General features: G+C 37.2%; 1 protein-coding gene across 1 annotated transcript in view; it reads right to left on the reverse strand.

The window, feature by feature from the left end:
* Nucleotides 1-3,019: 3,019 nt before the first annotated feature.
* The window catches only part of PPP1CB (protein phosphatase 1 catalytic subunit beta), a 29,808-nt gene continuing 9,963 nt past the window's right edge, over nucleotides 3,020-22,864 (reverse strand). The window contains exons 2-8 of the mRNA XM_050893219.1: nucleotides 19,853-19,984; nucleotides 16,281-16,511; nucleotides 15,826-15,930; nucleotides 10,637-10,708; nucleotides 7,073-7,224; nucleotides 5,392-5,526; nucleotides 3,020-4,778 (exon numbers count right to left, since the gene is read on the reverse strand). Of these exons, the coding sequence (XP_050749176.1) occupies nucleotides 4,674-4,778; nucleotides 5,392-5,526; nucleotides 7,073-7,224; nucleotides 10,637-10,708; nucleotides 15,826-15,930; nucleotides 16,281-16,511; nucleotides 19,853-19,984 (932 nt within the window). The 3' untranslated portion in view covers nucleotides 3,020-4,673. The remainder of the gene's footprint in view (nucleotides 4,779-5,391; nucleotides 5,527-7,072; nucleotides 7,225-10,636; nucleotides 10,709-15,825; nucleotides 15,931-16,280; nucleotides 16,512-19,852; nucleotides 19,985-22,864) is intronic.

The following is a 22,864-nucleotide window of genomic DNA, read 5'->3' on the forward strand; positions in this document are numbered from 1 at the left end:
CAGCTGCACAGAGTGAGCTTGAAAGCTGCTACTGCTAATTAGCAGAAGCAAACAGATGACAGCAGAGAAAAAATATGCAGGGCTATGCCTAACTATCCCAAGCTTGGTATTGATTCATTGAGTTCCTTTTTATGGAGAAGAATGACTATGTGCATGAACTTCATTGCAACTCTGTTTTGTTTTAAAAAACCACACTGCTCTTTAAAGCATATTATTAGCCTATGTGGACCCAGAGACAGATACATTTGACTGTGCTGTAGTCATCTCTGCTCCAGCATAAGGAGACATTCTCACCCCTTTTTTTTTTCCACCACTTCATTTGAAGCCAAATATTCACATTTATCCTCATGTACATTACAAAGCAGATGGACGCCAATCATGAATCAAGTTACACCTCGAACAAGTTAAAAAGCAATACAATATTGACAGTATCACTTCACCTCTGCTCTTTGCTAAGCTGTAATGTTACCTGCCGGGTTTGTATAAAGTATCTTCATCTCCAACAAACCTGACAGGAAGGAAAGTTCCAGAAACACCAACCACGGATACAACATTGACAGTCCGCCAGGAAGAAATTCAACACCCAGGTAAAGGCTAGGTTTTTACAACTATTACCTACATAAGCCTCTACAAAGCAGGTACTCTTTTCTGTTAATCTTTGAGCTTTATAGTAAAGGCCAAGCATGGGATATTTGTTTGTCATCTACACATTCTGAAAATTCCAGCTATCCAAAACAGAGTTACTTTCAGGTCACCTTCAGTTCAACCACATAAAAGACACTACTGCTATCGAATATTTCCATTACTACAGAGCAAAAAAATGTGTTTACCAACCCCAAACTAACCACATACAGCTCCAGTAATTTAATCTGACAGCTTCCACGGTACAATGGCAATATCTTCTTGGACCTATCAAAAGATAAGCCACAGACAGGAACTCTTCTTCATATAAAAGACACCTTGCTGCTCATCAGCTCCTACTTCGATCATCTTTTGGCAGAAACATAGCAGAGAGGATCTCTATCTTCAAACAACCTTAAAACAGTGACGTAGGCTATTAGCAATAAAAGCTACTTCCTTCCACAGATGTGAAGGATTTCCATCAGAGTTTTCCAGGCAAGTAAGTACACAGCAATGCACTGCACTGGGATACTACAAGCTGTGTCATATGTACCTATTAGCTCCTCTCTCAACCCAGGGTACAGTACAAATGCAAACTGTTTTCATAACAGGATTGTGAAGCTTGGTGACACCTAGCAGCAGTACATTTGCAGTTAATCACACTAAGTTAGAAGGAAAAAGACCAGCTCATACTTCAGTGGCCACAAGTACTTCTAGGCATCCAGACGTAGCAAACAATACAATCCACTAGTATAAGAACTATTGCAGTGTTTTCAGTGAGTCTACTTCTACAGCATTTTTTGGAAAGGTATCAGATCAGTACAAACTCTACCTAAACAGAAACAGTGTTCAAGGTATTAGAACAGCACAATAACCACAACTATATGAAACACTATTTTTTTCCCTCCTTTAAAGCAGCAAACAATTATGAATATTCCATGCATAGAAAACACGGACCACTATGAAGCATACAAAAAAAGAAAAGTGATGTAAAACAAGAATCTCATATCAATCAACACAAAAGAGGCCAAAGAAGTACTCCTTGCAGCAATATCTTAAATTAAAGCAGGTATTTCTCTAGTGTTTGGGAATCACAAAATGCCTGTCAACTGAAAAGGAACAAGACAAGAGGTTATGTGCCATTTTGTACTCTGCTATGAAATCAGGAACGGATATTACTGTCAGATAAAAGGGGATGGGGGGAGAACATGCAAAAATATCCCTCAAATGGTGTAACGTTTTATACACCTCTTAACAGCTCATTTGGAAACCCTCCTGTTACTTCCCAGCACACTAACACTGTGCTATTTAGCAGCATTTTAGGCTTGCATGGACAAGATGTTTACGTGGAAAAAACTTATTAGCAATTAGACCATTAGTGATTTCCATGGAAGAAAGTTAATTTTATCTGAGTATAATCAGATTCAGGTTCTCTTTTCTACCTCTTCCAGAATGGACAATAGTAAAAACACTAAGATCTATATTAACATTGTAAACGTAAGCTGAAGTGGTATGGCGAGTTCTGTTATGTACCTATGCTCCTGACTTGCTTTTAGTACAGAATATCAATCATATCTGTAGGGGTAAGGTTATTAAATCATGTATTTTTTCCGCAGTATAGTATGATGAGGGATGTTAGCAGACATCCCAACTCCCCAGAAGTCAAAACAGCACTCAAATCCTTTGCAAGTGACTGCTGCTATATAAAAATAGCAATTATTCAGAATACCACCACCACATCTGGCTTTCTAGTGCCATAAAATAAACTAAGAATTTCCTATTTCTTTAGGACACGTAAGAAGGCCTGAAGACTTTATTTTCCTTTTGACATAGCATCTGTAATACAAGCGAGCATGTTAGGTACTCACATAACATACAGCTTTACACCTGGACATTTCATGATACAGAAGACATTGATCCAGAAACTAAGGAAAAAATTGAAAAGTGTTAATCCAGATGTTTGGTAACATGATGCTTCTTATAATAGAGGCTGGCACTTGCTAAAACCCAGCACTTTCAAAACTTGTACAACCAAACCTCAAATAAGCAATGACTTAGAGCAAGAAGTTACCCTGTCAAGGCTTACAGAATAGATTTCATCAATTACCTTGCCACAAACTGAAGTTACTCTCACTTACACAGCTCTCATCACTGACTTTCAAGAACAAGTGTCTTTGAGCAACATCAAAAGAAATCTACTTCTACATTTTATTCTATGTATTGAAACTCTGGTGCTTGCTTCAAGGTGGGGTAAATTAAATCTTTGTTCAAAACCACAGACCAATCCAATATAAATCAATAACAGATATATATGCTCTAAGTTTGGTTTTTTTAAAACAACAAACTCCACACTTCTGGAGTAACAGCAAGGTATGTTAAAATAACCAGTCAGACTTCATTCAAATGAATTAGACAACTTTTACTAAATGAAAAAACCTACATTTAAAATATGCATTTAAAACAAAATGGAATTAGAAAAGAGACTTAAATCCGTTAAAGAACTTGCTCACTGTGTCAGAAATCAATATATCTCTTGCATTATATAATGTGCCAGTTCATAAAACGTAAGTTACCAGAATCCTCAATTTAACGTTTTCAAAGACAATACTGAAGTCAAGAGTTTTACATCTACTGATGCACATTTAGAATGGTATAAATCTGAAGCCTTCCCCCAAATAATCTTACAAATTTGACAATATTCAATAAAAGCTTTTGTAGTTATATCCAATAAGTATTGCATCCTAAAGCATCGCAAATCTGTGCCTTTCATTTATCCTACTATAAATTTTGTATCTTCTCTGTATCTTGCCATTTGCCAAAGTTAACTTTTTTAAGAAAGGATAGAACTAAAAAGAAATACTGCATAACTCTTGATCATGTACAGAAATTATTGCTACTATAGTACACTACAAAGCAGAAGTCTATACAATAGTATATGAAATTTGATCATGAAAATCCAAAGGATATAATCTTTAGTGACATAAGCCTTATAATCATGTTGGACATTCCTATAGCATTTTCAGCTCACCACTCGTCAGCTAGCCTATTGTCCGTTGATGAGCATCCATTTAAACACACCCTCTTATGAAAAAGAATGTCAGCTTTCCAAGGCTTAGCAAATAAGGATCTTCATGTTCTGTGGAACTATGTAAGATGAATTTTGATGCAGGTAGGGAGTTACCTGGAAGCTAAGCATGCCAAAGGTGTTTCATGCTAATAAAACTAAAGCCAAGGTACCACATAATCAAGTTACCAACTAATAGGCAATATCATTTTTGTCCTAAGTTAAATGAAGTGCCATAGCACAGTGTAACGTCAATAATTTAAAATAGTGTAGTGCACAAATTCATTGTGTGGCAGTTTAAGTTAAAAAGTCAAGACAAGTTTTTCTGTCTCAATTTATGTTGGCTGTCAAGCTGTCCAGTCTGAGCATTTTGGACTTAGTTTGCCTTTTAATCACTACCATACTATAAACTTTGCATTATAATGGGGCACACATTTGGACGGCATTATTATGAACAACAGGGGGCTAGGGGGAGGATAAGAGATAAATGGCTGTTCTAAAAAGCCCCTTCCTCATTTCAATTTCAAAAAGAGAGCCAGGAAATAAGACTATATACCATATTTGCATCATTCTAGCTACAAAATAACCAAAGTAAAAGCAATCAAGCAACAATAAGACCACATTACACAAATGGAACATCATGCTCTCATCTGGTTTAACTATTACATCAAGTTTTAACTGGGATGTTGGTCAACTTTAAAAACCGTGGTAAATGTGAATATGTAGTTGCAATAGTTTTTTCCTAATATTTTTTTAACTCTATGCTGGATATTAGAACTTGGAGCTATACTTGTTACAATACAGTGTCGCACATCTTTCTACTAGAAAAAATTAATAAAGATCCTTTACCCGTCTCTTTAAGTTAAACGTGTGACATCATAAAGGGTGTCAAATGGCTGGATGGTTTTACAGTGCACACTTATTATATACTGTAATATGGAGTTTTGTCCTTGACAGATCTGATGGTGTTTCTACATTATTCCTTTCTTCACCTCTTCTTCGGTGGATTAGCTGTGCGAGGTGGAGTGACTGGACGCCCAGAATTCAGTCCACCATACTGGTACTTGGCTTTCTTTTCAGATGGTTTCAATATCTTAGAGAAAATAAAGAAGTTCTTTCGAGTCAGTGACAACTAAGGACATTTCAAATACTGTTAAGCCAACATGAAATCTCATTCAGCAGGAACAAGAGGGGTGAGGGGGAAAAAAAAAATCACATTACAACCTTACAAATTTCTTAATCCTACATACAACAATAATACTAATTCTAAATCCTTCTAGTTCTACCACTATGTTGGGGTGGAAAGGGGAAAGAAAAGGGGCTGAAAACATGTCCAGGAAGGAGTAGGGATTAAAATCTGATCAGAGTAACCACACTAAAAGGGTCCCAATAGTCCAGTCTGCATAATTAGGTACTCTGATCACTAGGTATGACTAAAAAGAATCACCCAATTAAACTTTGAAATGAGCATCGGAATAGAGGGAATAACTTAATACGCAGGAGTTTGGAAAATAGCAAATCCCACACAGTTCTCTGGAGAACAGTTAGTTTCCAGTTCTAATTGTCCACAAACAGCCTGCTGTGCAGTCCTTTCTGTAGCTCAAGTACATTACCCTAGACTAACCATAAGCACGTCAACAAGCAGACTAACTCAGTCCATATAGCCCAACACCTAAAGTAACACTTAATGTACAAATACATCATACCTGAAAGGAACACATCAGAGTTTCATCCACACTCATCATGCCTCCTGCATTGTCAAACTCTCCACAATAATTTGGAGCTGAGAATAGGGTGACCAACTGCCGTTTAGCAAAGAATTCATATCCATCTTCAACCACCTGTCAACACAAGAGAAATCAACACAGCTCAAGAAAAAAAGATAAGTTTTGAAGAAAAAAGCCAGTCTTGAGGACTTATATTAAAGATGACAAGAACTCATCAAAAAGGTATTTTACGTCTTGGCTTTCAGACAGGACAGGTTCAGTCATTTTGTGTTATCTGGACACTGAATGCCAAATCAGGTAGCTTAACCTGTCTGATACTTCCAATGTTACATATGCATCAGCTTGACTGTTCAATATTTTCATACTTGAAGTCCAATTATGCATTGCCAGTTTAAGGATTCCCAGCATTTTATGGTTTACACACAGAATCTGGATGTTTGACCTATTAGTTTGGAGCACACAAGGTCTGGATACCATCTTCATTGCAACTGTAACTGTTAAGTTTCACTTACACTAGTGTTGATTGCACAAATCTCATGTGTAGGCTTTTTTACAATTTTGATGCTCTAAAAGCAAAGTGGTTCTGCCATATTTTCTCTAAGAGCGTAATTCACCTTTAAAACAGTGCAAGTAATACGATGCATCGGCTAAGGATGTTCCCTCTTCCCCAAAAACAGAAGCCTCATGTTATAACGTAGTGAAACTAGTGCACTAACTGCTCACTTTGGTCCAACCACCACGGTCTTTTAAAAGATGTCATACTTCTTTTATAAAGAAGTGAAGTGACTACATGAATACAGGAAATTGGTAGCAATGTTGATCAGCAGTTAAGAAATCTTAATATCCATTCCACACACTGATCTTCTCTAATGTTTTAGCAGTAAAATTGCAAGGAGAAATATTTAAGTGTTCCAATAGTATATCCAAGTCTAACAGTGACACAGAATAAAAATCCTATTTTTGTTTCACAGCAGGAGAGCACTTTTAAAATTGACTAAATAATGAAACTGAAATGTTATACAGGAAATTCAAACGTGATGTCCACCTAACTAGGACCCTTGCTTAAAGTAATTTAATAAAAACCACAAAAAAGTGTACTTAAAGATTGATGATGCCAAAAATAACCTTGCTTTCTGCACATTTCAGTAAGTCAAACAATCTATGCCAAAGTACTCTAGATAGCTGAACCAAAATGAAGGCAATAGTGAAAGCTTTTATGTACAGACTTGTTTGTAGAAACATTCAAAATGCATTTAATACTTCCATGAAGTGAAGCAGAGATAGTTTAAGCCACAACTACCAGAGAACTGACTACTACTGAAACGGAAGAACTCTGAAACTTCAGTGTAAATCTTGAATCCAAGTCACTTTACCTCTGATGTTCATATAGAACAGTCTAACAGTAAACAGACAATACAAAAGAAAGAGATCAATGGGGAAACCTAGTGTTACTATTTTACTTCACTGACATTAGACACTCAGTTCAATATGAGTCAATAGAAGGACACAGCCTTATAGTCCCTTTAACAGGAAGATTTTTTTTTCCCCCTAAAGTAACACAACGCAAAGTAAGTTTCAAATATATCCTACTGATAAGCAGCACCAAAGAGGCAGAAAGTCCAGGAGAGGTTTTAAGAAGCAACAGCAGCATAATTCATACCTGGTGAGCTCGACAGATCAAATCCAGATCATGACGATTCAGAAATTTACTGACCACATCAGCACCAAAAGTGAAAGAGACCCCACGATCATTTTCACCCCAACCTTGCACATCCTTGTCTGGGTCAGACCACAGCAGGTCACACAGCAAGCCTTTGAAAGATAATACAAGTGAAGATGCTAGTCTTAGGAGGTATCATTCTACAATGTAAAACAGTTTTATTGTAATTACCAGAGCAGCTCTCCTAAAGAAGATAAGCCTTAGCAACAAATTCAGCAATACTTAAACTGCGACTCAGACAAAAGATATGGTCTGCACAGGCTGGAGATTTTTTCCCCCTCACCACTGATAGTACCTTGAGATGAAACAAGTCAGAGCCAAATAGTTCTCTGAAATAGTATTTAATGGTAATATTCAGCATGTTTACAGTGAGCATTTGAGGAGTTTAAAAATATCGCAGTGGGTGCATTTTAAAAGGCAACCATCAATTTCACAGCTCATCAAGAAAGCTTAGTTTGAAAGCTGCAGTAAATTTCAAAATCCTATGCAAGGCCAGTCATAAGTACAGCAAATAAACTTCTACCACAAGCTTCTGAACATGGAACAGCTTTGATTCTTACCTTTCTTACCATACATGAAGAACCTTATGTGACTAAATCAAAATTTAACATGGCAAAATTCTGATATATTGTTTCAGGTAGCACTTTCAGTTTGCTTGGACTACTGTTGACTTTTTAAAAAGCCTCGTGCCAACCAGTCTGGAATCTAAATTAGAACAATAAATCTCTCTGGTGTTTTAGCACTGGTCAAGATCTTTTTTTCTGCTGCCAACAAAAGGTCAGCTAACTCTGGAGTTAAAACTGGGTACTAAAAAAATTTTTCTAGATCAACTGCAATGCCTTTATACAAAGAACTTTCAAAGCATTTTCACATGAGAAACAACCAGGCCAATTCAACCACAACACAAACAAAACAAAAAGCATCCAAAATGTATCTCATAGTTTTCCATGAAATTGTACTTACTTTACCTGTGATGACTAACCCTTAGGCATTTAAATACTTAAGAGCATTGTTTCACAATCTGAAAGAGATGCCAGCAGGCTCCTTTATCTGGCACTCAGAAGTTTGATTTACAATTACATCTGGTTATTTGCTAAACAAAATACTGAAGACACTATTTCTTAAATAACAGATCCTTCAAGTTGTAACCAAGCAAAACTAATGCCTGAAACCTATTAAGCAACTAGACCATTATATACAGCCATCAAATGGTCTTTGGTGCCAGTCACAGCTCCTCTCTAGCAGAGGCTAAGTTTTTATTTGCTTTCAGAAGACAAAGAACAGAGGAAGTACAACTGCATTTTAGATAAAATATCTACGTAGAATTAAACTACTGAATACAGACAGTGTATGACAAACTTGCACTGCAATCCCTAATGGTTTCTTATCATGAATTTCCAACAAGTGACAGAAGCTGCTTAGGAAGCACTTCCTCTTCTATTCTCTCCTCAAAATCAAATAATCTTTAGGGTTATACACAGCAATAGGCAAATCTGTCCTATAATCTCTAGCAGTGGTGTAACAGAACCCTGCAACAGGTTTGTCTAAACTAAACTATGCTGCCCAAGTAGGTTTGTATTTTAACATGCAACATCTACCATTGCAATAGCTTAGGTTGACCAGGAGCATACCATAACACAGCTGATACGAGGAATTCAAGATTACACAAAAGAGGGAGTTATAGTTTCCTAATAAGCAAATAGTTGGCAATGCTGACCAAAACACATCATTTATACCTTGGCCTCACAAAATGCAAATACTTTAACAGTTACCAAAGGAAAGTGATTTAAGTTGGAATACAGAGTCAGATTTGAGCAAACAGCTTCCAAACCCGATAAAAACACCACCAAAATAAGAGGTCTTTAAATTGCAGTTGAGGTTGAAAAGGCTTTTTTTCATCAGGCTAGAAGAAACCATCATAATGATCTAATCTTCTCAGCACAAGCCACACGAAATCTAACAAGAAATTCTGTATCAACACAAACATTCACCAAGTGACATCCCTCCACAAAGGGATAGCTTTTAAGGACTTGTAACTTTCACAGAAGTGAGACCACTTCAGTTTATTTTTCATTTTTCCACAAGTTTTACTTCCATTCTGTAATATCGGTTGCCTTAAGTAGGTCTGAAAGGCCAAGACCTTTTATGTCACTGTACCATATGCACACATGCCTCTGATGGGACATTTCATTTTACCTCTGCTGGTAAACATCCGGCTATTGCTTCTGAAAGCAAAATTAAGACTGCAAACCACTCCATAGATCAAAAGCCTTTTTTTAAAATCTCTATACTTATTTTTAGGAGGTACTAAGAATACATATGATTTCAGTGGAGTGTCCATGGAAACCAGAATGACATTCTGCAAGGGCATTCCTGAAGTGGGGGTGGCTGAAGCAGTATTAGGCTGTTGAATAGAACTACCTTTTCTGAGAGCTCTGATAAATGTAAAGATTGACTCGTTTGTACTGACATTTATTTGGTTACGCATTAAGTGAATAAGTAGCATAAAAAGGAAGAACAATGTAGTAATTTATACTACAGAAAACACTCATTCACCAGTCTAGTAATGCTTCTCAGTGTCAAGTGTGTATACACCAGCTTGCACAGAAATGTTGTTGTTTAAGGGACAGCAGACACATTAATATTTGTCCCTGAATTACTCCTATGCATTAGCACTGAGGAACATTACAGGAAGCAGAATTCTTCTATTCCAAGGTTTAACTGTAATTGTAATTTGTGTTTAAAAAAAAAGGTTTAGATGTGATATCTCCTCTGAAAGCTAATTTCAGACCACTGTTGAAATCAACACTTTAAAAAAATCCCATTGTACTGCTTGACAGTCTTTTCAATCCACTAGTAACAAAATTTGGAATAAATGGGACAGTGAGGAAGATGATTAATTAAACCATTCAAAAGAATACTGTACAGAAAGCACTGGCAATTTACATCCAACATCTATATACAAAGTATTAATGTATTAGTAGAAGAAAATTTCAGGACTAGCACATTGATACAAGCAATTGAAATCCCAGTTGCAGTGAAGTAGGAGCTATACTTTACAAATTCAAAGAGAAAGGAGACATGGCCCCAAGTAGAGAGAAGCCCAAATACTTTAAATAATACTCAGCAAGCTTTAAACAGTTATGTTCTTTGATAGACTAAAAGGTTTGGGTGTGCGTAATCAAGGCAAGAAAAAGAACTGGCTGTTCAGTTTCATTTGATCTTTCATTAGATTTCTGAGTTTGTTTTAAGGCAAACTTGTGGATAATATATCCAAACTTGGATAATGTATCCTACTCTTATGACAAGCAATAACAACATGGGCAACAGCCTCTAACATATCAGATAACTTAGCCATCATGAGGAACAAGACTCACACCCTACACAGACATCACAGAATACTGTACTGTGAACAGAGGTTAAGTCACTGCATTGCCTGTACAGAAATTGATTAAACCTGTTTCATCATTAAGACCTATTTACAGTAAATTCCATGTCACTAACCTGTGTCAGGAACATCTGTAGGTCTCATAATTCTCCGGATCTGCTCCATTGACTGGAGATCTGGAGACAGTCCTGTAAGTACAAGAAAACAAGTGACTTATCTACATATTTTACCTGTAAAAATGGTTCCAGAGAACACATAATTAGAGGTTCAAAGTCATACAGCATCCATTGTTTCCACTGTAATATAAACAAAAGATAGTTTGCTGTAAGACAATTAAGTTCCTGAACAGAGGGACAGAGAATAACACAAGTGAAATTAGCAAGGGATTTTAATTGTTTTCCTACCATCCTCTTAGCCGCACAGCACAGAATTCTACAGTTAAGTATGTTCTCTTAAACAGCTTACTAGAGAGAACCAGTGAAGGACAGCATTCCTTTATCAAACACAATTAAACTGGGTGCAGGTGACCTTCTCTACTACCACCTTACTTTATAAAGCTAAAGGAAAATCCCCTACCCAGCTTTAAAAGACCACAAGCCAAATGAGTCTGCAGGTGTGACTGGAATCATAAGTCACATCACTGTATTTCAGTGTTTTACCACAGATCAGCTGAGCAGCAGTCACTGGATACTGTAAACGAATACTAGACTGTGCAACTGTAATAGATAAGGAGCACAGAGGTGGTCATCTACTATAGCTCAGCTGCTTAGTAATTTATAAAACCATAATACCTTGATTACTCAAAAAAATCATTTTTCGCAAAGACACAGCTCTTTTTGTATAGTTTTGCCATATTAACATGTAATTACAGCCAAAGCATGGGATTCCAAAGCCACCCTTTGAACAGTTTCAGTACACACTCTAGAGCTTTTCTACTTGAGGCATACAGGCATGAAAGAGAGCCTACTAGATGCTCTAGCATCTTAACATGTCCTTAAATAAGGGTCCTAAAGTCACTTAAATAACTTAGGCCAAGACTACCTAATTAAGATAGTTGCAAATTTGGAAATACAGCATGAAGACCTAATTTGTGATGAAACATACTTCATATTAACAAGCCATATCCATTTGACTCAGTCCAGAACTTTGAACATGATCGAAGAAAACCTGTCATTGGAAAGGAGTCACCACGTAAAATAATTTCAGCTGACATCAGAGTTTGCACAGTGGCAATGTACGTGTTACAAGAACAATTACTCCAATGCATTTGATACAAAGACTTGAGGAACTTTTCAAATATCAAGATTTTAGATTATTTTTGTTGAAGCAGTCTTATGATAAAAGCTTTCTATCCTCATCAGCTTGTTAAAGCTGTCTTCATGATATTACCTTGAGGTTGTGAAGGATGGCAGAAATCTTAAATAGCTTATCAAAGGAGTTTTAGTCAAGTTTACTTACACAACAATACAGGGATACTAATATAAATTAGATAATCAGCTTTTAAACTTTGACCAGCCTACTGCTTCCCCTTCCCCAGATCTGATCTATTTGCATGCAGATTACATTAGCACAAAGGCATGTGGATTCTACACTGATTCTACTCAGCACCACACCCCGCAATAGTAATGGACAATCTCAGTGAAATAAGCACAACCAGTCTGTGACCTTCTATGAGGTTACAGCTCTCTGTTTCAGGTTGCACCCAAAACATGAAGTTCTTTAAAAGAAAATATGTTATTACAAACCATGTCTCAACCCTGTAGCTGTTAATTTTTGTGCTATTTTACACCACTGTAAAACAGCAAAACCCCACAAAACTGCCTGCATGTTTGTAGACCTCTTTGTAACCACCCAAGAGGTCTTTTCCCAAATATCTTCCTAACTCCCCCTCACAAAAAGAAATAGCTAATGTCTTGAATTCAGATCTACAGAAAAAAGTTGTACATGATCAGCATTAAATGAAGGAAATAAGAATGCAAACACAGGCTAAAGCTCACTGTCAAGCTGCTGCCACTACAGTGATTGCTGCAACCTACTGTATACTGAAAGAAAACTGAAAAGTACACAATTGAATTAAGTTGTCTTGTCACATCATGACAGCTAAGCACAGAAAAAGTATCTTTCAGTATACTATCTTCTTGAAGTGTGAGAGCACCCCTTCCCTAAGGGAAAACAGAAAATGAGTTGTCATTACTCATGGCAGACTCATCAAATCCAGGCTCTAGATTTGAACCACTCCCTGATCAGGTGGAATTGGTAAAGTAAGAGTGATGGTTACTCATTTTTATAGTGTAATACAGGAAGCTCCTCAGGTCTCTTTGGATACTATGTAAGATTATTGAGTAGACTTCACCTTCAACATACATTTCATTGTCATTAATGTCACAAGAAAAACAGAATTCCAGAGCTTGAAAATATTACGTAAATCCAGTATTCTACCAAACTAACACGACTCCCACCTCAGAGCTTAAATCCAATGTGATAAGACCAATGTGTTCCATCAACATGACACTAAAACATGGACTTAATTTATAGAAACTTGAAAGTAACCACATAAGGTCTCTAAAGATTAGAGCTAGAGAGTGGTGTCATAGATAAGAGGACAATACTGTACAGAATACAAAGCAGAGCAAAAAGGAGAAGTCGGGAATGGTTATGGAATAAGCTTTAATGAAGCAAGATAAAGAGAAAAGTCAGAAGTCAGTCAAGGGGACAGTCTTAAGAAAAGGCCATAATACGACTTGTATGACCAATGTGGAAAGACAGGGAAGAGAGAGGGAGGTGATAGGAAGGATACAATGAAAGATCCTTTCAGCAGCATGAACATTTGGAGACAAGGATGGCAAGAGAGGTTTGATTTATATTGCAAGATAGAGAATTCAAAACAGCAGATGCCCGGAAAAGTCTAGGTAAAAAAGCTGACTCAGGATTTTAAGCTATTGTAGACAGCCTACTGGGGTAAGTTAGGTGCCTTTTGTTTTACTATGTTATGCGGTTTTGCAAAGTTTTATTATATATCCCAGAGGACAATATTTTTAAAATAAACTATGCAAAAATGCGCAATATAGTAAAAAAGGCACCTACCTTATATCTACATGCTAGCTTCAACCTCCAGCAGAGTTGAATGGTTTGTGTTGCTGCCTCAGTGTTTATTACAGTAGTAACATCATGAAAAGGCGTTGACAGTCCATGACTTCATGGGATCTGGAATGCAGTTTGGATAGGACTGGAGAAGAGCGGAAAAAGGGCAAAACTTATTTATGTGCTGAATGTCCACTTTCATTTATTAGGAGCACACAGCACATTTAGTAATCTTCTCACTTTCACAGCTGCAGATCAGTTGTGAATGACAGTAATTTCAGTTACAGATGAAGCCTGTACAAGTTTAAGGGACAATTAGCGTTCAATAAAGTAGTAAATATTGCTTTTCATCAGAGGATCCTTCAAGCATACTATGCACAAACTAAGTTTTCCTACTTGATTAAACAAGAGGTTAACCCCCCCAATACATTTATAATGAAGCTTTAAATTTTTTTCTTGAAAAATAGCTTTCTAGGCTTCTTGCACATAACTCAGGTCTCAAGTGCATATACACACAAAACTATCAGTTTTGTCATAAAACACAGCATTCTACTCTACCTGCTAAGCTTCCTTGATTACCTTCTACCACCCACCTAAGCTTGTTTGCCTGAAACACCACAGTATTTTGTCATCATTCATTCTCTACTGTTTCTGAAATAAAAAATTCAAAAAAGTATAATGATAGTAAAAGAATAAATTCCTTTACCAGCTTTTTCAGAAACAAATTTATTACATGGTTTTAGCCACTGATAATTGGCTGCCTCAGTGCAGAAGTGATTTTGTATCTCACATTCTTAAAATTATGAGATCTAGCTCGTAAGACAGGTATCAGTTCTTAAGAAAAAAAAAAAAGACACCACACCACACTGATTGAGAACGAGATGAAAAGATGACCTGTGAGAAAACAAGTACTTTCTTTAACTTGTCAATGCTACCTGGAGACTGGCAGGCTCCACTGTCTATCATTGCATTAATTCTGCATTTACAGAGACATGACAATACCTCAGAGCATATTACGCATAAGACACTGGTAGCTTATACTAGCAAGCACTGAAGGCAGAAGATTTCAATACAAGATGCAAGAAGAGCTAGGATCATTTTTACAGCACGTTCCATACAGGCACAGCTCTTGCAGAGATACCTGCAATTAATAAAGGCATGATGGCAGCCATGAATGCAACCTCACAAAGCCTGGAAGAGTCTGCTCAGGAATTTTGGGAGCACGCTATTTCTAATCCCAAATGGAGCTGTTCAGTCAAACTAGAGGTTTCCGCAGTGCTCTCACTTCCACTAACCTCTAATTATCTCACTGACAATGCAGATGGGACACCTACCAGACCATCTCTGGATCACTCAGTCCAAGGCATCAAGTTGCTTATTAATGGAGGTAGTTGCAAAGAGAGCTGCAAAAAGGCAGGATGGCTCTTACTACAAGTAATTTGAAATTGTTGTCAATTGTTTGACTCTGCAAGGTCCCGAAAACCTGTAAGCATCATTGCCTGTAAAAACTGGGGGAGTCCCCTTCTACAAAGAAGGGCACCCAAGTAAGTTCCAATATTCAGACAAGTTACAAGCCTCCATCAGATCAACACCAAATGCTCTTTTCACTACAACAGGGCAGCACTGGGACAGGTGCCCATAGAACATAGATTTTCCAATAGCAAAGGTTTTATGGAGTCAGAGCAAGCCACGGCTGACCTGCTCTAATGTTAACAAATGTCTTGCTTCAAGCAGCAGGCTTGACTATGTGACCTAAGAGGTCCCTTCCACCAACATCTTATGAAACCAGCTAAAGAGGCCAAGACTATAGAGCTGGGGTTACTTGTGAAAGTTATTCTTCATTGCTAGGGATGCCTACGTTAGCTAAGGCTGCACTGATAGATGGTAACAGCACCAAGTCATGTGGCAAATTAGGCAAGAATTCTAGCATTCAGTACCCTTCAGAGAGGGACATACTGATGGGAATACTTAGACACATTTGCCCCTCAGGCAGAGGGCCATGCGTATCAGGTAAGGATGACATCTGTCTGCCGCCAGGTGCACAGAAAAGCACAAGGTATAACAGCAACCTATATAATATAAGGTTAAATGTCTCCATTTAAATAACATAACATAATAAATGTCTCCAGCTAAATATCAGGTATGCACATCCACACTCCATTTGGTATAGCACTAACCCAAAGATCAGTTTAGACACAGCCTTCAAAAGCAGTCATCAGCTTACCTCCATGACAACAGAAGATCTTCTCATCCACAATGGCTGCAATAGGCAGACAGTTAAAACAGTCTGTGAAGGTCTTCCACAGCTTAATGTTAAATCTCCGCTTGCCTACAAGAACAGTGTGCGACATTAGGAAGAGAAGGCTGTTTTCTTAAAGCCAACCTGCAATACATATCACAACCTGACCAAAAATGCTAGCAAACTGTCTTCACAGGGCTTTATTTCTGTTAGTGTACTTGGTTTTCAATCTCCTGCAACAGCATTTCAAGGACAGCAGAAGAGCAAATAATAATTCTCTAGAGTGACTTTAACCTTGGTTTGAAATGTACTTTTAGAAAGTTTCAAAGCAGGTTCACAGAATATTGAAATCCTTGCAGTACAAGAGTCATTACTAGAAGTGCCTCCAAAACACAATATTAGTCTGTTACAGTCTTTCAAAAGAAATAGGTTTTGCTTACATTCATCATAGAATCCATAGATCCGATTGATGCTAGCACACTCATGATTTCCTCTTAAGAGAAAGAAGTTTTCCGGGTACTTGATTTTATATGCCAGTAATAGGCAAATTGTTTCCAGAGACTGTTTGCCTCTGTCTACATAATCTCCAAGGAAAAGGTAATTAGCTTCCGGTGGGAATCCTCCATATTCAAATAATCGAAGCAAGTCTGTATACTGACCATGAATATCACCTGAATAAGAAAATGTTTACCGAGGATTAGTGCAACAACATAAAGAGTACACAAATCAAGAATTTAAGTCAGCTAATCACTTTTTATTAATTGATCTTAAAAAAGCGTTAATATTTCCTTCAAAAACAGACTGGCAATAGGTATCAGAAAGGTGAGAACCATGTTAATATTACAAACTGAAGTACTCACTAAATGTAAATAACCCACAGTATTTGCAGAACTGCTATGTCAGTTATGAAGCCAGTCTGAAAACCAAAAGCTACAGAAGTCTTCACAATTAAGCACAAGCTTTCTAACCAAGCTCTAATTTGTTCAAATTAAAACAAGGTCAGAAAGACAACCTCTAATTGAACAGTTACATGGCCAGGAAGCCAATGTATTAAGGAAAAGTTAAGTCACATTATTTACTGCCAAAACAGATCAGTAAAGAATCTAGATAGACTGGAGAGAAACTGAACATTGTGCTGGCAGAGAGCACTGACTTCAAAGGTCAACTGCTTGTCCTCCCATAACATTGCTGCACTAAGATTCCCATCCCCCAGCAATTAGGGTAACTCCTCCTTTCATGCAATTATTCATATAAAAACAGTACAGAGACTCAGACTGATAACCCTTACAAGATATTCAACCCTGTATATCTTACGAAAAATAACTGTCACGTTACTCACCACACTGCCAGCTTTAAAATTAAGAGGCTTTCCGTGAAACAGCTCTGTGTGGCAACTACAACACCACAGCACACCATATCAGGCTAGCCAAAGCTAACTATCTGTGAGCTGCCCATAAGGTCAAAGAAGATACCAAAGCTGCTCTACTGTAACTTGCAGAATACACATGATGTATTCCAGCTGATTGTACAATTCGTTACCAAAGTGACTGAATGCAAAAAAGCTATGCAAGAAGCCTTCAGTACAAGCTGTATGCTGTCTAAATTTAGTACCTCCTGGTCCCTGACACTAAGCATTTTATAAATGCATTTTTACTTTTGCTGCTTGTTCAGTGGCAAAATCCCGACTTTGTTAAGCACAGCTGTTCTCCAGTAGAGCACTAGCTACTGTGGCCTTAAAAAAAGCAAAAAACCAACACACATCTCTACAATTTTTTCCATAATCTTAAAAAAGAAAAAAGGTTCCCAAACCTGTATGTTCTCCAGTTCAATTCTTAAAGTATACACTGGTAAGAATTGTACACAGCTATATTCCTCTTTACTCTTTCCATGAGAAATGCAATACTTCCTCCTTTAGGCAGCATTCTTCCGTAACTATTTCTCACTCAGGGAGAGGAATCACTTCCCAATTTTCTTCTAATAACAGGGAACATTATCCACTACCCAATTCCAGACACAATCTGAAGTTTCACTGGCTAAAATAATTTTCACATATGTTGCAACAAGAATGGTTCCTATTCTACTTGATATTTAGAAATCTCCAGGTCACAACCAGAAGAAAACATAGAAGACTCCTCAACAAGTCATTGCTATGCTGAGTCTAGTACTCCAGAACTACACTATCAACACACTCCCCAGACTTCGCCACCACCAGAATTAACTACCAAGTAAACATACTACAGAAAGAATATTATAATTGTGTTCATTGTCTAGAACTACTTTCAGCTACACACATGAGCCAGAGGGACAAAAGCACTTAAAGGGTAAAGCAACATTTTATAGAAACAATTTTGTAAAGGGACCAAAGCATTTACTATTCCATTCAAGGCACTTGGCATTTTAAAATACAGGTTTATATGGGCACAAGTTGAACTGAGGCCTACCGCACCTATTTTAAAATGGACATTTACAGAAGAATATGTTTCATCTTACATTAAAACACAGCCATTCAAGATGTAAAAGCTTATTTTGAACTGACTTGATTACAAGGCAAGACAATCCTATAATGGTTCCTCAGGCATTGCTTGAACACACTAAAATAGTAGTTCAAAGCAGTACAGCTGCATATTTTGCTTTTGGTGAAAGCAATCATCTTTTTTTCACTTTTATCTAAATGCATCTTTGACAATTGCTCTAATATTAAATTTAGATGCACCTGACACCTCCTGGTGCTATCACTGTGTTTGGAATCCAATTTAAAAATAACAAACGCCTTATTTAACTGTGCATTTGCTACCCTATTATTGTGCACCTAACAGTCCTTTCGACTGTCTCAATTTAAGCAAATGAGAAACTAACTTTGAAGGAGGCTAATTATACTTTGTAGACCTTGACTTATGTACAATCTAAATATTTAATTTGAGTTTTCGTTTTTTCTTTATCTAGGAATATGAGGAGGCTACTGTAGTCTTTTCAGCGTAGCATAAACACAACATGGTAAAGCTGGATTTTACCTTCAACGTTGTATCATTAGGCAAGCTGGTCTGGTTTCTCCTCCCCACTCTACCAAGCAATTAGTCATTTAAAAATGACTTTGCCATTAGTGTTTGTTTCGGGGTTTTTTTGTTTGTTTTTAATTGGTAATATCCTCCCTTAATGTAAGAAACATTACTACGTTAGGTCTGCCAGGAGGAAGCCTAGGAAGAAGCTAATCTATCTTTGAACATGTTAGTAATAAATTCAAAGACTGCTTCAATTTTAATACTATGACACTTTAAGAAGCCTAATTCAAGAAATTTTATGCTTTCTAAGACTGTGTCTGCTGTTAATAAATTGAAGGATGATTACAAGCCAGTATTTACAATACTTTTGTAACAGTTTTTTACAAGCTTGCATACCTATTAAAAACAGCATACTTTTGAAGAAGTCTAGCATCTTATAAAGGCTTAGAGAGGTAAACACACACATTTTAGTTTTATCCATATTTGACAGTTAATGATGTTTGTCAAAACTTGCTGTAAAGCTCAAGGAATTTATTACATGGTAGCAAAGCCTAATTTAACAGTCTGCATCCAGTTTTATTTTTTCAATTGAAAGACTAACAATGCTTTCTTCAACACTATTTTTGAAGTGTTCCATTTCACAACATGTAAAACTAACTGCTTTTTGTAACAGTGGTCGAAAAAGGAGCAGCTCTGTACAAGCAGTCCCTAGGGAAGTACAAGGGACAGGTTGCAAAATTTGCACTAGACGAGGACACAAGCAGCTCTTATTGCCAACAGAACTTGCTCCTAAATACTACCGGAAGCATGAGCAATCTACCAACTGTTAGCTGCCTTTTCTCGACTTAATCCAATCTAAGTTGAAAATTACATTTAAGATTGTGAAGACCTCACTCTAATCCGCATCACCCAAGTCAAGGTCACTTGCCTATCTCAGTATCCTTTCCGACCCACCTAGCATACAAGTAGATTAAAACACCTACATAAAACACATACATATGAAGTTTACATACCACAAATTTTCAGAGGTGCCTCTAGTTCCAGGAGAATAGGCTGGCTAAGAAATATTTCCCGTGATTTTATGCACAAGCCCCGAACTTCTGCTTCGGTCATCTGAACGATCTTCCCAGGACGACATCCTCGTACTGAAATGAGATGTTTAACAACTGAAGGTAACTATCACACAGATACACAGCAATAGTAAGTGCAGATGAGCAGTATTTGAAATCTATATTTGACAAAAAGCCAGCAGCACACTCCAACATATCTACCAAATGTGTTGGAATTATGTATTCCAATGAATTCTAAAATTAATCTCTGATACTGTGGTAACTTGTGCTTAAAGGTCTGTATGCATTCCTGTTAAATCAGGTTCTCAGAAGAGAACAACTTAAACCTTGCTTTCATCCATGTTCGGATAAATAGCAACTTCAAAAAGTGTTTAAATTAACAATCCCATTATGCTAGAGTATTCACAATGGGCAAAAAAAATCCTGAGAATCGAAATCCTGAAAACACTTTCACAAAGAAAAAAGCACAGGCATGTTTACACTTTTGGCAGCTGAAACTGCCATATTAGGAACACCACACTAAAAACTGAAAGTTTGATGAAACCCTCATTCATATATAATGGCTCTTGAGTTATTGGAACCTTTATGTCCAAAGACATTCTAATTAGAATGAAATTGAATTCCTAAACCAGTAAGTCAGGTACTCAGACCTATATTTAGCACTAAGTTTTCAAAAGCATTCACATGTCATTGCACTCCAACCAACATCCTCTGGCAAGTTTATCTGCAGCTGCTTCTTTCCACAAATATCTATATGATTCCTCTGTCAGAAGCTTTAATGTGTCTTTAATGATGCAGCAAAATAGAACAAATGTGTCTGCACTTTGGCTGATCCAGTTCAGTCTTGCATCTCAGCATAAACCAAACTCCAGAGTTCAAACTAATAAGCCAGGATGCATCAGTGTTTACAACAGGCGAACATCCTGTTCTGCCATCTGCTTTAGATGGAAGCAACATTCAGCATTAAACCATGGTAGTACCTACAAGAGAAGGTGGTACGAAACTTTAGCAGTTCAAATCCAAATGCTTTCTAACTCAAACATAGTACGACATTGCTTCGTAAAAATTTTAGCTACAACTTCAGGAAGTCTAATAAGATAGATTTGTGAACAGAATAGCAAAAACTATTTCTTCACACATAAAATAAGTTCCTGGCTTGCCTGCTTCCCCTCTCCAAGACGGGAGAGTAAGCTTGCAACTTTTTTTTTTTTTTTTTTTTTTTTTTTTTAAGATAACCTCCCTTTTCCTTTTATTTCTGCTTAGCTCCTGGAAAACATACTTTACAGAGGAGATCAGTATCATTATCTACATCGTGCAATGGGAAAAAAAGGATATGAGGAGAAACAGTTTGTCCTAGATCACCTAGTACTACAGTCCAAAGTGTTAACCTCAAAAAGCTCTGCTCTGGTTATCACTGCATACTTCTCCCAGTGTAACCGCACATCTGACCATTCCAACACTGTGCCATGAATTTTTATTTTTATTTTTAATAAACACCAGACACACTTGTTAAACTGAGGTTAGGAAGCAGCCACAGGAACATCCGAAAATGCAGAAATGAAGAATGGTTTTCTCAAGCAGGGAAGAGATGTGACACTAGGTCCTGGGACAGCCAGTTTGAGTGCCAGAATAGCAGGAGGGCTAGTCTATCTCCAGTGAGGATACACTGCAAATACTTTGCTCATTAGAATCCCACAAGAACAAGGCTGTGGCATACAGGACTTCTTTCAGTGAAACTCTGAATCAGTACCAGGTGATATTTACCATATGGTAAGTCACATTCCTTTTGCTAATTAAGATTTCAACAATACTTGAGAAAGCAAACAGCTTTTTAGTAACACTTTTTTTTTTTTCTTATTCCTCACGCATTAAGATGTTGGCTTACATATTAAAAGAATACAAAGGCAGACATTAGACACAATCAAGGTGACCAGAAAACAATAAATGCCTACAGGCTTCCGTTTCATCACATCTCAAATGTCTACTAAGTGATGCGCTTACAGATACATCTTCATCCCCATGGGGATTATTAGCAAAAAAACCATAAATGTCAGGCTTGACAGCTTTGCACAGGACTTGACTATCCAATTTGTGAGGTACCAAAATGCTCCAATAATCTCCACCTTTTCAAACGCTTGCATTCCGGTAGCTTATAATGATCCCTTTCAGAGACTGGAAACTCATTTTGATAGGCACAATAAACTGTCACTATACATAAGAAAGCTCCCACCTGAAAGAGCAGAGTCTTAATATCACAATGGCTATCATTTTATTGAAACAATTGTTATATTTTAAACCTATGGCTTACATCATCAAGGTCACGCCGAAGAAGCATGCAGCACAACCAGCTTTTCAGTCCCATTTTTCCTCTACAAACTGTGCATTCTTTTAACCTGTTTTGATAAGCAATGAAATTCTCCTTTGTATTTAACTACTTTCGTAACATTTTGCAACACCAGAATTAAACCATTTCATGTAGATTAAAACCAAGAAGTGATGTAACTGCACACTTTTTACATCCACTCTAGTTTCGGAACTCAAACCAGGAAAGCCCACCACACACAATATTAATGTTACTGTAAGTGGCACCAGACCAAGCACAGAGTCCAAAATTGACAAGCAATTCAAGGAGGGCACTCATAATACTATAACTTTGATCCAATCAATATTTCTTAGAACACCAGCCTTTAGCTGCCTTTGAAACTCACATGGAGGTTTAAACTTGGAACAATTGCTTTATAGGATTGAGGCTTTAAGTGCCACTGGATTTTTGCACTAGAAGACACAGTGAACATGCAGCTCCTGACTTAAAAATTAACTGCCACAGTCAGTGCATCCAGTGTCTTGATGTTAGTTCTTTACTTTTTACAGTAAAGTCTTAAATGTTGCAAGCCCTTAACAGACAAACCAACAAACAGGGCAGTAGCTTATTACCACACCCCGGACTCTCCAGAT

Source organism: Gymnogyps californianus, chromosome 3 (genome assembly GCF_018139145.2).
Source record: "Gymnogyps californianus isolate 813 chromosome 3, ASM1813914v2, whole genome shotgun sequence".
In the NCBI taxonomy this organism is placed as follows: domain Eukaryota; kingdom Metazoa; phylum Chordata; class Aves; order Accipitriformes; family Cathartidae; genus Gymnogyps; species Gymnogyps californianus.